Source organism: Bidens hawaiensis, unplaced genomic scaffold (assembly GCF_021521415.1).
Source record: "Bidens hawaiensis isolate Kalapana, Puna unplaced genomic scaffold, B.hawaiensis_p1.1 tig00039473_1, whole genome shotgun sequence".
NCBI classification, from domain to species: Eukaryota; Viridiplantae; Streptophyta; class Magnoliopsida; order Asterales; family Asteraceae; genus Bidens; species Bidens hawaiensis.
The window spans coordinates 17,802-35,336 of record NW_027505604.1 but is presented as its reverse complement, the minus strand read 5'-3'; the positions used below and the strand labels follow the sequence as shown (position 1 = coordinate 35,336).

The following is a 17,535-nucleotide window of genomic DNA, read 5'->3' as shown; positions in this document are numbered from 1 at the left end:
ATCAGAACGTTTTTACTTCCATTTGCTATCGAGACCATATTAATGTACTGATAGGTATGGTGGCAAATGGGTTGGGACGAACGGGTTATGGTTTGCCCTGGTCAAAACGGGTCAGAACATGTTTCTTTTTATCTTTCTTTTCTTTTTTGAAGGAGTTTTCTAAATGGGTGAAAAGAACTCTTTACCTTATGAAATCAAAATGGTGGAGATGTCCGGAAGCAAACAAACATATTGTTATCTTTACACATGCACCACTCTTATATATGAAGTTAAGAACGTGACATAGTTGACGACAACCTTACGCATATACTTTGGGTCATGTGATTTCTAGGACAAAACTTATCTCACGCATGTGATTTCTATGATAACACTTATTTGATGCATGTGATTTATTGTACGACATGCACTACGCTTATTATATAACAATCTATTTGCTTCCAGACATCTCCGCCATTTTGATCATTTTGATTTGGTAAGGTTAAGAGTTCTCTTCACCAATTTAGAAAACTCCTTTACTTTGATCTTAATAGAAAATCCCTTTAAAAAAATTCAAAAAAAATAGTAAATCACAACTCTAAAAAAAACAATAAACTAAAATAACAAAAACAAAACAAAAAACCAAAACCAAACCGAACTCATTCCATGCCAAAACTCGTGTCGACTCGACACCTGATCCGAGCCAAAACCTGAACCGAATCCGTTCTGACCCGAACCTGCCACATTTCTTTGGACCCTAACCCACATCGGCCCATTTTTTTAAATTTATTGACCCATTTTGACTCAAAAATAAGAAGGTGGAATTTCAAGTGACCCATTTTGATCTAACAACTTTTATGGAGCATATCAAACACCGCATGATATTAGAAGCTACAAAAACTAGAATATGTGCATGTTAAAACATAACAAGCATTCATAACATCATTGATACCACTTTCCTACATTTTATCATGAAAATCCAACAAAAATCCACACAAACAAAGCAAAATCAAAATCCAAAAACAGACTTAATAAACAAGTTTTATAAATGATCATGAAGCCAGTCAAAACATTTTGAAAGTAAGATTTAAGCGACCTGGGAGCAAATTCGTTGCTTCTATAAGCGATGCGGGAGCAGTATCAGGAAGGATACAAGTAACACCATGATATATTAATCTTGATTTCCCGCCAAATATCAACACATCCCCGGATTCTAAGATAACTTTTTCTGCTTCATTAGCAGCTCGGGTTTCACCATATATAAACTCTGCATATTCGCCTATCGAAAATGATACAACGGGTAATCCTTTCTTTATACTCTTTTCACTTTCATCTTTGTCCTGGACATCACAACCGTTAATTCACAATCTTTGGTTTCACTTTCATCTCTTTAAAATTGAGTTGGTCACGAAAAAATGTGTTCATATAAAGGGTAAAATTGGCATTCGGTTAACTAAAAGCGGGAAACTAAACATACAAAATGTTTTTTACTTTTTGTGTATTTAGGAGTGTAAACAAATCGAACTTTCAGTGAAATGTTTCCGCAGGAAGTTCGTTTGCGTGTGCTTGTTTAATAAATGAACGAACATAAACAAAGAAATCCATTCAGTTAATTAAAAAAATGAACACGAATAGAGGCCCGTTCGTTCAATTGTGCCCATGGACTTTCAATAATGTGTTTGTTTATGTTTGTTCTTTTATGCTCGTTCGCTTACGTCCGTTGTATTTTTTGACAATTTAAACAAACTTTGACAACATGGAAAAATATCCTATACATCAAAAGAATCTTGAAATCAAAACAAAGATTTACCAGTGCAAAAAGAATATTAAAAATAACTTTTGAACAATAACTTCAATCATATTTATCTAACAAATTAAAGCAACAAACTTTAACTAATGAAAAAGAACATTCATAAAAATGAATTTTGAAAATCATCACAAATTTATTAGTGCAGAAAGAACTTTATAAAATGTGTTTTTTAACTTTTGAACAATAACTTTAATCATATTTATCTATTTCTTGCCAATTCAAAGCAACAAACATTTTAACTAGCTAAAAAAATCAATAAAGCATTATAATATCTAACCTGATGAAGACCAAGTGTGCCACTTTTGGTATAAAACTTGGCAATGCATATATCAGGTGACATGTTAGGAATCACTTTGCCTTCATTTGAACCACCAACATTTTCTCGAATAAACTCGTTCGAATCTTGTATTGCTTTTTCAACCATATCGTGTAACTTTTCAGGAATCCCCAGAGGTTTAGAGTTATCAAACGGTCTTAACTCCGTATACATGCGACTCTCGGGGTCCCAATTTTTACCAAGACACATCATCTTTAATTGCAGCTTTCTTCCACAACTGTACCCAGGCTGGTAAAACCCCCCATCACCAATTCCAAGCTCCCTGCAAGTTTTTACAATACTAACCTGAAAAATAAAACCATAAAAAACTTTAAAATGAAGTTGTAAACAAAATCATTATAAACACATAATATAACCTGATCAGCAGAAGATATATAGCCCTTCATGAGTACCATCCCAGGCCTCAAAATGATGACGTTTGGCACTTTCATAGTTTGTTTTTGTCTTTCTCAGTTGATCGCATGTACCGGAGCTTTTAGCTTGATCACAAAACTATCCTTCTTTGAACAGCTATCATATCCAGCATGATTTAATCTTCCATTATTATCATCAATCTGAGATTTAACCCCAAATTTTTTCACCTTCATAGATTCATCATCAGCATCCAATGACATCAGTATATTTTTAAACTTTTATCAGACACGATTCACAAGCAGCTAGCCGAATGAAAGTTTGTTGGCGAACGGTACACACACACAAAGATACGAACACAAGCAATGTTATATTTGATTTGACTAACCGAGAATTGTCAGTACTGGCAAGGGTTCGACCGGCTACCAAGTTTGTGTTGGTGTGTTTACTAGCATTTGTATTCACATGTTAATTTTACAGTTTTTACATATAAATTAATCACACAATACGCATAACTATTTTTGCTTTGTGTTAATATTTGCTTAAATGTTTATGATAATATTAGAAAAATATTTAAAACCTTTAACGAGCAAACATAAACAAACTCATCATCGAACATAAACGAAAGCGTTATCCAACATAAGCAAACGCATTATCGAACATAAACAAACATTAACAAACATAAATGAAAGCATTATCCAACATAAACGAACGCATTATCACAAAAACAAACGCATTAGCGACACAAACAAACAGTAATGAGCATAGATGAACGCATTATCAAACATAAACAAATGCATTGTCAAACACAAACATAAACGAGCGCATTATCAAACATGAACAAGCGTGCTAACGACATATAAGAACGCATTAACACAAAAATGAATGCATTATCAAACACACACGAGGTTAATGAACATAAACAAAGGCATTATCAAACACACACAAACATTAACGAACAAAATGAGCGCATTATCAAACACACATGAACGTTAACGAACATAAAAAGAACGCATTATCAAACAACACAAACAAATGTCAGAAGGCATTATTAAACAACACAAGCAAACGATAACGGACATAAACAAGCACTAGCAAACACATCAGAACATAAACAAACTTCATTAACAAACATAGACGAACACATTATCAAACATAAAGGAACGCATTATCGGACGATGAGAAATCTGAGGATATATCATATACCTTAGGCTTAGGTTTCCACCATAAAATCTACCAGGAGCAGAACGGTTGCCTTGACAATTATTATTATTATTATTATTATTATTATTATTATTATTATTATTATTATTACTGCTGCTGCTGCTATACCAAGATATCTTCAAGCTATTCACTGCAATCGACGAATAGTTCAAATGAAACAGCATCAGTTTTTCAGTTGGTTGAAACGATGATTATACCTGCTAGAAATGATGATCGAAATGGACGTGAATAAGAACCAACAGTCGACTAATATACTACAAGTAGTCAGTGGACTAATTAAACGTTTCAGTTCCCCACAGACAGTCGGCGGGTGAAACAAACATATTTTCAAATAACAGAATGGGCTGGGCTCTCCTAACCGCTTAACCCTTTTTGTTGACCAATGCCAAAACAGGTTCCTACCAGGGTCTAGTTTTTGAAAACAATGTTTTAAAACAGGTTTTTTACGGGCTAAAAAATGGTACAACAGGTTGAACCGAGTTGTACCGGGTGGTTCAACCGGGTTGAATAGTTTACATTGTAATTTCATATAATACAACTTTAACTCAAAAACTAACAAAATATAATCCAAAAGTTAATCCATAATAAAAAATACTACAAAAACACTCGATTTTCAAAAAATAACCCAAAAGTTTAATGGTTCAATGTTAACCGTTAGGCTAAAACTATTTTTTAGAAAATATGAGCCCAAAAATATCAAAAATCTCTCGGACTTAAAACCGGTTTGCCGGTTTAAACCGGCATTTTAGAAAAAACCACCGGTTCGATGCTCTTGCAAACCATCAAAAAATAACTGGCACAAAATACCGGCTTGGTATGCGAAACCCAATGTTACCGGTTCAACTGGCCGGTACGAACTGGTTTTAAAACACTGCTTGAAAATACCCGATTTGTGTAACTCTAAAACCGGTTATTAACCGGTGCGATAGAAACCGGTTGATAACCGAATAAAATTGATGGTTAGAAACCAGTTTGGACTTTTTAGATAGGGGCTGATTTTTAACCAGTTATGTGAACATAGGTTAATAATAATATGGCTAGTGCTAGTAATGTTAGTTTCAAACTTTCAATAGGTTTAGCATAAGTTAGGGATTTTCCGTTCAAAACCTGGTTAGAAACCGTAACCGGTTATTGGCAATAACCACTTTTCACCATCCGATATTCCAAAAACCAAATGATGGCCTAGTCATTTCACATTTGATCGTATTACGAGATACTTTTTATGGGAAAATGGTCTCATATGAATATATCAAATTACACTTCTATACATGTGTACTATTTTAAAATCTTGATGTAGAAAATAGTTATTGCAAAGATATGAGCAATTCAACTTCAATAGAGCAGAATTATATAGCATTGCTAACATGAACGTAACACTTTATAATAAATTGTTCATCTAATACAACTATTTCTTACTATAATACCCCCTACGTTAAATACAAAAATGATATATCTGCCCTTTGGGTAAAAGTTATAGCCCCCGGTCCATAATGGTCCTAACATTTGGGAATCGATTCCAACTAAGTTTTTGGGCGGCACTTGGAATCATATTGGCAACTTTGATCAGGATACACAGGGTGGGGACTCAAAACTGGTGGATAGATTACAGGTTCGATAAGAAGCGGGGAAAAACTCCTATGTCTGAACCACTGGAGGTAAGGTACCCTTGTTTGTGTTCCGTGGAGAGCCAAAAGGAGATCTTAGTAAAGGTTGCAACATTGTAGTTCATGAAGTTAGAAGTTAGAAATGGAGGAGGAAGAGGAGCCTTAACACGACTCGACAACAAATGGAAGTACAAAGTTGTGAATTTTGGTTTCAAGCATGCAACTCGCTGATTGACCAAACTGTTGGTTATGGAAGGGGCCGCATGGCTTGGCTCTCGGGTACTTGGTGAAGGGCTTACAGTGGGAAATTGACAATATCAACCGTCAGCCGGTGGACTTAAGTTTTTGGCTAAAATTTTATTTGGAGATTGCTTTTGGACCGGATCTCTACTGAGAAGGCTTTATCGCGTAGAGGTATTAACATGGGAGATGTTGATTGTGTGTTATGTAAAACAAATCCATATTCATGAGTTCACCTTATAGAAAACATAAGAGAAATGTGGAGGCGGTCCAAACAATTTCAGAAATTATGTAATGGGCGATTTGAAAAGTACAAAATACTCTAATCTTTAGTAACAAACCATTCTTGATAGCCAACGTTATACATAAATCCAAACAACTTCTTAGCAGGTGAAGCTTAGGAGCAAAAGTTAAACTTTGGAAAGAAAATAATGGTGTTGCTTTAATAATCGTCTCTTTCCATGTATGTTTGAGTTACTTGCTTCTTGTAATTTTTTCCGATTTTATTTTTCTAAATAATATTTGGCCTTTCCATTTGGATCGACTGACCTTTAATTATTTATGAACAATAATTTCATGCACATCATATTTTTTTCTTTTGTGCAATTTAAAGCACCAACTTATTATTATATTTATCATATAATGCACCAATTTAGAACAATTGAGACTAAATCAATCATTTGAAATATGTGCACATCAAAACATAGCAAACAAACTTATGTACATAGCAAACATTTGGAATTCATTAAGATCCATTCCTAAATTGTGATGAGCATCATCAAAATCCCAATATTGACATAAAACAAGCTTCAACAACGACCGGGTCAATACTTTCTAAAAGTAAGATTTAAGCGACCTGGGCTCATATTTGTTGCATGTATAAGCGATGAGGGAGCAGTATCAGGAACAATATTGGTAACACCATGATATATTAATCTTGATTTCCTGCCAAATATCAAAACATCCCCAGATTCTAAAGTAACCTTTTCTGCTTCATCAACAGCTCGGGTTTCACCATATAAAAACTCTGGAGAGTCACCTATCGAAAATGATACAACGGGTAATCCTTTCTTTTTACTCGTTTCACTTTCATCTTTGTCCTGAACAACACAAATATTAATTCACAATCTTTGATTTCACTTTCATATTAAAAATTGAATATAACATAAACTGTGTTTCTTTTTTTATTTTTTATATTTTTTGTGAACAATAATTTCATGCATAACTATCTTTCTTTTTAGCAATTTAAAGCAGCAAACTTATCCTTCCGTTTGCCGAACAATGCAACAAAAATGCATGCTTCAGTAACAAAATGGTAATCTGTTGCATTAAATGGTTAAAAATGATCTGTGACGTATATCAGTAAAAAAGTAAACCCTATACTATGGTTCCGTGCGGCTGCTTGTTAAAACTTAACAATATTATGAAAAAAAAACCTATTAATAAAAACAATCCCAAAAGATCTATTAATAAAAAAAATCCCAAAAAATTTACACGTGTGAAGATTTCTAACCTGATGAAGACCAAGTCTGCCATTTTTTGAATAAAAATTGACAATGCATATATCAGGTGACATATTAGGAACAACTTTGCCTTCATTTGAACCACCAACATTCCCCCGAATATACTCGTTTGAATCTTGTATTGCTTTTTTAACCAAATCATGAAATGTTTCAGGAATCCCCGGAGGTTTAGTATTATCAGACGGTCTTAATTCAGAATACAAACTACTCTCGGGGTCCCAATTTTTACCGAGACACATCATCTTTAAATGTAGTTTTGTTCCACTACTATAACCAGGTTGGTAAAAACCTCCATCACTAATTCCAAGCTCCCTGCATTTTTTTACAATGCTAATCTGGAAAAAATAAACCATCATAATCAATCAGATGAAGTTGTAAACATCTAAGGGTGCAAACGAGCCAAGCCGCTCGTGAGCTACCCGAGATTGACTCGTTGAAAGCTCAAACTGAGACAAGCTAAACAAGCTCGAGCCAAAAACAAGCTTGTTTACTAAACGAGACCAAGCCCGAGCCTCACTAGTAAAGCTCAAGTCGGCTCGTGAGCCTACCATTGGTATAACTTTTATTTAGTATATTACATATAGGGGTGCAAACGACCTAAGCAGCTCGTGAGCTACCCAAGATCGGCTCGTTGAAAGCTCAAACTAAGACAAGCTTAAACGAGCTCGAGCCAAAAACAAGCTTGTTTACTAAATAAGCCCAAGCCCGAGCCTCACTGTAAAGCTCAAGTCGGCCCGTGAGCCTACCATTAGTATAGCTTTTATTTAATATATAGATATATAATTTTAAAATAATCTAATACATATAAAATTATGAACAAAATAAGTAAATAAAACATATTATGTTATATATAACTATTATGTTGTATATAACTAAAATATGTACAAAAAAAAGGTATAAATCTAGCTAAAATAATTAGTAAATAACAAATGAGTCGAGCCCAAGCCGAGCTTGGGCTTTCGAAAAGAGCTCGAAATGACCTGAAGCTTGGCTCGCTCACACCCTATACAATTATAAGTTGTAAACTTGATCTTTAAGCTTAAAAACACAATACCTGATCAGCAGAAGATATGTAGCCTTTCATGAGCACCATCCCAGGCCTCAAAACGGTGATGCTTTGCCCTTTCATGGATTGCTTTCGTCTTTCTCGGTTCGTCACATGTAATGGAGGTTTTAGCTTGAATGGAGGACTATCCTTTTGACAAATATCAAATCCAGAATGATTTAATCTTTCATTATCATCATCATTTTGAGATTTATCCCAAAAATTTTTCATCTTCTTGGAATCATCATCGGCATCCATAGACATCAGTATATTTTTAATATTATGCACATCAAAAGTCACATCTTCTTCATCATCCTTCTGAAACTTTTCCCCAATTTTTTTCACCTTCTTGAAATTACCACCAGCATGAAGTGACATCGTTGTATTTTTAAAACTTTTCATGTCTTTTTCATCATCCTTTTGAGTTTTTCCCCAATTGTTTTCACAATCTTAGAACTATTATCAGCATCAAGTGGCATCGGTGTATTTTTAAATTTTCCCACATCTTCTTCGTCATCCTTTTGAGATTTTTCCACACTTCTGTTCACCTTCTTAGAATTACCATCAGCATGAACTGGCATCGGTGCATTTTTAAAATTTTTCACGTCTTCTTCATCATCCTTCTGAGATTTTGCCCCAAATTGTTTCATGTTCTTAGAATTATCATCATCATGCAATGATGCATCAATCTCAGAGAACACAACATAGATACAGTAAACTTAAACTTTCTATAAATTAGTAGTTCCAATGAGTAATTCTTATAATTTCGGATAGGACTGTGAACGAAGCGAACTGAACAGAGCCTTGTTCATGCTCGTCCGTTAACTTTTATAAGACATTGTTCACAAACAACTAACCGGATGAATTTCTTGTTCTTGAACTGTTCAAACACACAAACGAACGGACGGACAGGAACACTGTTTTATTTGATTTGACCAACAGAGAATGGTCAGTGTCAACAGTTCCGTCCGGCTACCAAGTTTGTGTTGGTGTATTCTTTTAACATTCATATGTTAATTTTACATACAAATTATCACATAATACTTATATATATTCTTTATGTTAATAATAATTTGCTTAAATCCATATAATAAGATTAGAAAAGTCATCAAAAAGTATTAAACACCTTTAACGAGCGTAAGCAAACACATTATTGAACATTCACAAACACCATTGAATGAAAATGCGGTTCATTTAGTAAATCGAACATACCTCCTTCATGTTTGTTCACTTAGTAAACGAGCAAACGTAAACAAACTTCCACCAAACAGTTCATGAACAATTTGCCGAATGCAGCCCTAATTTGTATCCTCTAAACGAACCGAACTTTCATAAACCGTTCAGCCGGGAGTTCATTTATTTAATAAACGAACAGCTAAACAAACGAACATGAACACACATTTTGCTCATTCATTTAAATAAATAACCGTGAACATCTTCGTTTGCGTTCATAAAAATTTATTCAATTACACGTTCATGTTCAGTCAAAGTTAAATGAACATGTTCGTGTTTGTTCGGTTCGGTTCGTTTCGTTTACAGGCCTAGTAATTTGTGATGATTCGAATTTATAAATTTCAGAGTAATAAATTCTAGCCGGATCATACCATACCTTAGGTTTAGGTTTCCACTCTGTTCGAGAATTATGAAATTTACCAGGAGCAGAACGATTATTATTATACCGCGACATCTTCTTCAAATTATTCAACAAATCACTGCAATTGAACGAATATTATTATTATTAGTTCTAATTAAGCAAAATTAAAGCATCAGATCATTGAAACGAAGATACCTGACGGAAATTTGAGGCTGAATTTGTAAGAAGAACCCTAACGGACAGCGTTAGTGAGAAAAGAAAGTGAGTGTCGATTGATAAAATTAAAATTATAATAATGTTGCTTTATTTATATAATAAAGTTATTATTGTTATGTATTAAACTTGATTAACAAGGAATTTTATTTAAGGTAAATTGGGTGGTTCGGATATTGTTTAGAGTTTAGATCAAACTTTGGACTATAAATGAATTGAACGAACACGAACAATGCTTTGTTCATGCTCGTTTGTTAGGAAATAATGTGTTCGACGAGGTTTTATGTCGTTTTCGTTCATTAAAGAAATGAATGTGTTTACGAACACAAATAAAATCGATAAAGCCTAGAGATTGAGATCGATGTATTCATCAGTGTGAGTAATGAGAAAAGACATGGGAAAAATGCAAAAACATGAGACTATGATTTTCTATTTTATTTAGGGGTAACAAATTAAATAATATAAAATGTTTAGATAAAATAAATAAATGTACAAAAAGTTTTCTTGAACAACATATACCAATGATCATAAACGAACGTTCATGAACATATTAACGAACGTTCACGAACTCAATTGAACGGACGATGGCTCTTTCATGTTCGTTTGTTTAACTAATCGAACGAACATAAACGAACTTCTGCCAAACGATTCATGAACTGTTCGCTGAACGTTTGGTTCGCTTACATCCCTAATCGTATTCAGACAAGATTAGGTTCTATAAAGAACCGAACGAATGTGGATGTTTAATCGAAAAAATATTTGTGTTCATGTTTGTTTAAAAATTATCATTTCATGTTTGTTTATGTTCGCTCATATAATGTACACAAATGGTTCGCGAATATAAATGAATGTAATTAAACAAAGATAAACGAAGACAAACAAATATAAATAACTAAACATAAACAGACGTTTATGAACATAAATGAACAAACGAAACATGTGGTCATATTCGCTCGTTTGACTAAATGAACACAAATGTTCTGTTATTGTTAGTTTGTTTATTAAATAAACGAACATCAATGAACTTGCCATCATGCAGTTCGTGAACTATTATATGAGTGTTCGGTTCATTCACATGTCTGAACGTAACAAAGGGCCATAACTTGCTTTATTGGGTTTCAATTTTTTTTAGTTCGGAAGGGGTGTAGGCAACCCTTGGTGTTCAAAGTGTAAATATTTCAGATCTTTGGTGTTCAAAGTGTAAATATTTCATATCTTTAGTGCTCAAAGTGTAAATATTTCTTTAAATAATTGAAAAGATTGCACAAATAATTGAGAATAGTAGTTAAATGGTCAATGACGAATTTAGCAAAATGAGACGTGCTAAATATTTCTTTAAATAATTGAAAAGACTGCACAAATAATTGAGAATAGTAGTTAAATGGTCAGTGACGAATTTAGCAAAATGAGACATGCTAGAACTGCTTAAGTCAAAATTGGTCGTGTCATAAGAATTACATTAAATCGCTGATCTGGAGGTTGTCAAAATGGGTTTAGCTAGAACGAGTTAAGCGTCAAGCCTTTCCTTCTCAATAATAGTCAATAGTGTTGATCAGTTCTTCATGTTAGTAATGGAAAAACATGATAATATAATAAACACATAATTATATGCGTACCTGTTACAGTAGAGAGAGTAATAACCGCATACGGAGGATGATGTAGTCGACATGTTTGTCATCTTGATCGAGCTCCCCTTTAGGATGTATAGTTTAGGATGATGTTATGGTTCTTGAAAGAACCCGGTTTAGAAGAGAGAAGGCACACAAAATTGTATGCGTGTGTGATTAAGTTATGATGTTAATTTATTCTCTCTAATACACCCAATGGCAAGCCCTTATTAGCTAGTAAGGGTAAATGACCCATCAACAATTACCAAACTAATATATAATAAGGCATAATATAATAATAATTTTAATCTATTATAATATAAATGAGAGTAATGGCCATATTAATAAACATATAATTTATATATAATCTTACATTCTCCCACTTGGCCGAGTAATCATTTATTATGAGTATTAGATAAGTCTGATCAGGAGCTAACACTCAATTTAGCTTTAAACTCAAACTGGAGCAGAGAAATGCAACCATTGAATTGAGCATCAGTTCAAGACCCCCATTAATCATACTGGAGTCCTTATTTATTATGATCAAAATTTTCAAGTAAGCCCTTCAGAACATTTGATTTGTGTTATAATTTGTCTATATGTCATTATGCATGCAGAACATATTAAGAGACATGCAAAATCAAAACTGAGGAAAGTAATAATTAGTCATTCATAGTACGATATGCAATTATGTGTGGTTATTAGTAATCCCGTTTTAATTATTAAGCGCTTACTTAAGACTTATGGGTGATAGACTTTTAGTTATCGGATCCTTTAGCGTATCATGAATGTATTCGATACGAAAATTTAATTTCCTCATTTCGTTCATAAACAAATAATTGATTTCATATCGAAATTTTAATGCATCACCTATCGAACTGTTACTGTTTGAGAAAACATGGTAGCTACTTTATCATAGTAAGTTTTCAATATATAATTTATATGGAGTTAATAACTTATGAGTCAATTGATAAATTTTTTGCAACATTTATTGACAATTGTCTTGTGATTAATCAACATATTATGTCATTATTACTTAGTTTATTGTTATCAATTCATTATGACTCCTCAGTGAGATAGATTTATTTGCCGGAATAAGAATATACATTTTGTTATCTTGAATATAACAAAGTTTAGAGTAATAAATCGATTTGAGTTCTCATTTCTTCTTTTAAATTATAGTCTCTCGTTTCCTTTAAAGATATTTTAATACTCTTTTAGATGCTTCACATTAACCTATACATATATAGTGTGTTGCAATTTTGAGTAATATCTGAACGAGTATATACTTGAACTTATATAAGGTTTCTACTTGATGAAGCATAAGAAAATAATCTCAGTGATTCTATTATCCTCTAAAGGAAAGCAATATTGTTTGTTACATGTGTAAGGACTCATTTAAATAAAACTTATGGAACAAAACTAACGTCCCTTTGGGGCTATCTCATAATGTTATGATACCTAAAATATAAGAGATATATCTAAGATCCACCATATCAAAGCATGTGTGAACAATGCTTGGACTTATGTAACATATACTTGTCAAAATAATCGCATTTGTATAAGGACAAGTTTGTTTTAATTGCTCCCACTCATCTTGAGGTAGGCATGGTTCTTGATGAAAATAATTGTATTAAGATTCATCACATTATGATGTTTGCATTAACCCATATATGAATTTTATTGACTTACAGACTAAATGTTCTTTGACCTTCAATTTATAACTTTTAGGTTGTTTTATGAACATATAAAAATATGTTAGCCGGTTGTTAGGAAAAGTTATTTTAGTGTTCATCTAATGTAGCTCTTAACTATTATAAGCTACTAGAACAGTAATGATCCTTAAAGAAATCTTTTGTAATATAAGTAAGAAGATTCTTTGATAATTGGTTTCTCCTTGAATATAACAATTAATCGTGCTTCTTACTGTCATAACGTTTAGTATTGGGATTTAGTTTAGTTATAAACACTCATAGGTGATTTAACCAAATCTCAAAACGTTACGCTGACTTATGGAGTCAATTATGATTGATGCTAATGGTTTAATTATAATGGGTAGGATCATTAAACTTTCCAACATCCATTTTAGCTTTAGTTAGGGAGGTTACATAATCATCAATGTCAGTAGGTTTTAAAAACCTAGATGACCTTCTGAGTTGATTATTGGGTAATTTTAAAAGTCTCGGTTTTATGGATTAACTCTTGGTTAGGTTGCTATCATTCTCAGGATTCTATGTATGTAAGACTTGGTGCAGTATGGTGTACAAGATGTGTAATCGGAGTTAAGTTCGGAGTAAAATTTAATGACTCTCTTCTCCCCTCCTCTTGTACTTCTAACAAGTCATTATAAGAACTTTTACTGCTCCCACTAACCTTAGAAGCCTTAAGGAAATTTGAATGCTTAGGGTCAATATTTAAAGACCAATAGATTCTAATAGAGAAACAAGTTAATGATGTAAGTCGTCGTTGTTTCTCTTGTGAGGATTATTTTAGTAAGATATCGGAGTATGCCCACATTTAAGAAAAATGAAACTTTTGTAAGAGTAATAGTAAATTCTAAAAGAGATAAAGTTTTGATGGAATAGTGTTGTGATGGAGCAGTGTCCTACACAAGAGGTGTAATTGAGATGTTATCAAGTTTTCACTCCCCCACCTCTTACAAATCTTGTAAGTTATTATTGAGACACTTAAGGCTCCCACTGATATTTAATATCTCTAAAAAAATACAAGAGAAGTTTCATTGATGTACGTGGGAATCTGTCATATATATGTTAGACTTGATTTATTTTCATTAACGCGCAGATGTCATAATAAACTTAGGAACATATTTAGAGAAATCATATTTAGTATATATGAATGGATCTCTTTAAGACCGTGGACCATAGAATATAGATTAGATACAAATAAATCGCCTTTTAAATGATAAAAGAATGTGAATATTCTGTTGAATAAGTTCCACGAATGTAAGTGAAACATAACTTTTGGTAGACCCATACTTATTTCTTAAGCCAAGTAATGTTTAGGGCATCTAGCACATGATTTAAAATCACTAAGAATGAGATTATATGAAAAATCACCCTCATCAACCATGTCATGATTTCTCATGAAATTTGGTTTTAATGGATGAATTTTATAGGTCTCATTTGTCTTTTGTTAAATTTTTATTTGCATGATAATAAAAGTTGTGAAAGTATATAGTATCATCTAGTTCTATTTTATAAATGTTTCAATCCAGATATTGATAACAAATAATATGAGAGTTTAAGGTAATAGTGACTTTATGCTGGCTATGCAAACCTCATAACTGTCATAATGTAGATTAAGTATTGATACTAAATTCTTATTAATCTTCAGAATATTTAAGGTATCATAAAGCGTAATTAGAAGACAGTTTATCATGGTTATAATAGCCTTAACATTCAAATTTATCACTAACACTAATGTTAGTTATTTGTTGATTTCGGGTAAACATATAGAACTAGACTCAACCTATCATGTGTTAATGAGAATATTAGGATTAGCAGACTAAAATGTCATTAATATACAACTATTAATTTTAGCCAGTTGTTCTTTTGAATTATGGATAGTCTTGTTGCTTATGGCTAATCTAATGACATATTTTAGCAATGAGACTTCTTCTTAGAGAACTTAAAGCTGGAAGTAATATTTGTATTTTGTCTTTGAACCTTAGAACTATTATCTTTTAGGTTTTAGTGACAGTGAGTTGAATAACATCTTATTTCTAGTGCCAGACATTTCTTTTCTTGTACATGAGTTGCTGATCAACACGCTCATTTTTCGTTGGTACTTCTGAGTGTTATAGAACTTATAGTTGATTCTTGAGGCATCAAATTGTACTAATCAAAATTTAGTATGTAATGCAATGGAAAAGTGTAATTATTTCCATGTGTAAGCCCTTAATTTTATGGGTCATGGTATTTTACATTATGATGTATTCAGGGATACCATTTAACCTTATAGTTAGAATTTAGAAGGAATGCACATCTTAGGAGTTATTTTGATTAGTCTTAAGAAAAATTAAATCTAGAATAACTCTAGTGATAGCATTTATTTAAATAAGTTCTTGTCTATCATTATCATAAGAGACATTATGATCGACTCATCCCATTTATTATGCTATAGTTTTTTAATAGAATGATTGTTATTAGAAAGAGCAGTAGGATCGTCATATCATGTCTTAAGAGATAATTAAAACTGAGAAAAGCTAAATATTATTGAAACTTTTTATGATGTAAAACTTATATTATGTTTTAATATTAGAGTGGATTTGGATGGATAGTTATTTATAGAAGAAAATTACAGTGAGTAATGTTATAGGATATTAAAATAATACAAATTAAAATTTATGATCATTAGATTAATGAAGGATCATTATATTTTATTGAAGATGTGATATGTCTATTATTAACATCAAACTAATAGACTGTAATTAAACGTTCTACTTAAACAAAAAATAAATCATATTTGGGCAGAATTAAAATTTATTTAAGTATGCATGCAAAACAATTGTAACACATCACCTTTAGGCAGAAGTAAGACAATTATTTTAATTATGCAATGGCTAGTTTTGGTATATAAAAATGTAGCACATCACCTTTGGGAAGAAGTGATACATTTATGTCATGTTAGGCAAAACTAACAAGAGCTTTCAATTAGACTTGAATGATATGGAAAATGTAACCCATCACATTTGGGCAGAAGTGATACATCAAAATTCACTCAAGTTAAGTTTTTTATGTTTTGTGAAATTTTATAAGTTTTGATTTTTTACAAAACATTTAATTAGGAATAGTTTATGGGAAAATAATTAGAGTTCTCAGGAAATTAGTTATCGAGACTTTTGAGTTCTTGGGAATTATGAATTTTTGGAAATTTTAGTGAGCCCGACTTTTAGTGGGTTTTCGGGATTATGAGAGTTTTCGGGATTTTGGTTAACCAAAACATTTTAGAAAAAATCGAAATCTATTTTTAAATCTTTAACCCATAAACTATTTTTAACCCATAAATTATTTTATCACATAAATTATTTTAAAATCCATAAACTAATTTATGATAAAGATGCAATTCGTATTTTAATGGTTTATCTTATTTCCTAATTTAAATGATTTAATTATAGTTATCCAAGACTTGAAATCTTTTATTGATAAAACTATATCATGTTTCAAAAAAATTTAATAGATAAAAATCAATCAAAATTGGAAACAACATATTTTATTATTACGATTCATCCATAATAAGGACGATTTTTCGAATTTTATGATGAACATGAAGAACATCTTCGAAGAATCTTTAGTCAGTGTGACATTTGTCAATTTTGGGTTATTTTATACTTGTATTCTTAATGTAAACCCGACCCGTTTTGTATCCCGAACCTTTCGATATTATCAAAATGATGAATTGTATGTTAAATATTTGTTTATAGTTGTTGGATAAAAAAAACACCCTTTTCGGTTCTTAAAATTCCCCGAAAACACTCAAAACGAACTCCAGGGACCAAAACTACCAAAATGAAGACTTGAAGAACCCATTTGTAGTTTGTGCTTCTTAGGTCTATAACCAACCCATTTTCATGAAACACCCTTTATGAAAGACCCATTCAACTTACTCTATATATACACACCCATCTTCTTCATTTGTGCTTGCTCATTTCTTCATTTATCTCTCAAATTCTTGAATTCTAAGGTTGTTCTTCATAAGCTAGTCTTTCATTTTAACTAACTTCTCAACACTTAAAGCTTGATGTTACAACATATATATAATATACACTCCTTGTTTACCTTCGGTCTTTCATTTCTCCGGTCTCGGCCGGTTAAAATGTCGGGCTAGTAAGGCAAGGTTACATGGAGGACTTTGTAGTCCTTGTTTATATATTTAACAAATCTAACCATATAACTTGTTATGCTTGCTTAACTTCTACATATTTTAGTTTATTATTCATATTTTTCAAGTTCCATGGTATTGGGTATGTGGTGACTAGCCTCGGTTTCATC

At 32.2% G+C, this 17,535-nt stretch overlaps 1 protein-coding gene across 3 annotated transcripts; it reads right to left on the bottom strand.

The window, feature by feature from the left end:
• Positions 1–899: 899 nt before the first annotated feature.
• LOC143614247 (DNA N(6)-methyladenine demethylase ALKBH1C-like) lies at positions 900–8,354 on the bottom strand. 3 transcript variants are annotated; one of them, XM_077087740.1, is made up of 3 exons: positions 8,120–8,354; positions 7,056–7,400; positions 900–1,316 (listed from the first exon to the last, which is right to left on the bottom strand). In XM_077087740.1, the coding sequence occupies exons 1-3, from the start codon at positions 8,339–8,341 to the stop codon at positions 1,041–1,043; spliced, it is 843 nt and encodes a 280-aa protein (XP_076943855.1). In that variant the 5' UTR covers positions 8,342–8,354; the 3' UTR covers positions 900–1,040. The 3 variants fall into 3 exon arrangements, with proteins under 3 accessions (XP_076943855.1, XP_076943857.1, XP_076943856.1); XM_077087742.1 differs by lacking the exon at positions 7,056–7,400 and adding an exon at positions 2,064–2,408; XM_077087741.1 differs by lacking the exon at positions 900–1,316 and adding an exon at positions 6,256–6,642.
• Positions 8,355–17,535: the final 9,181 nt, after the last annotated feature.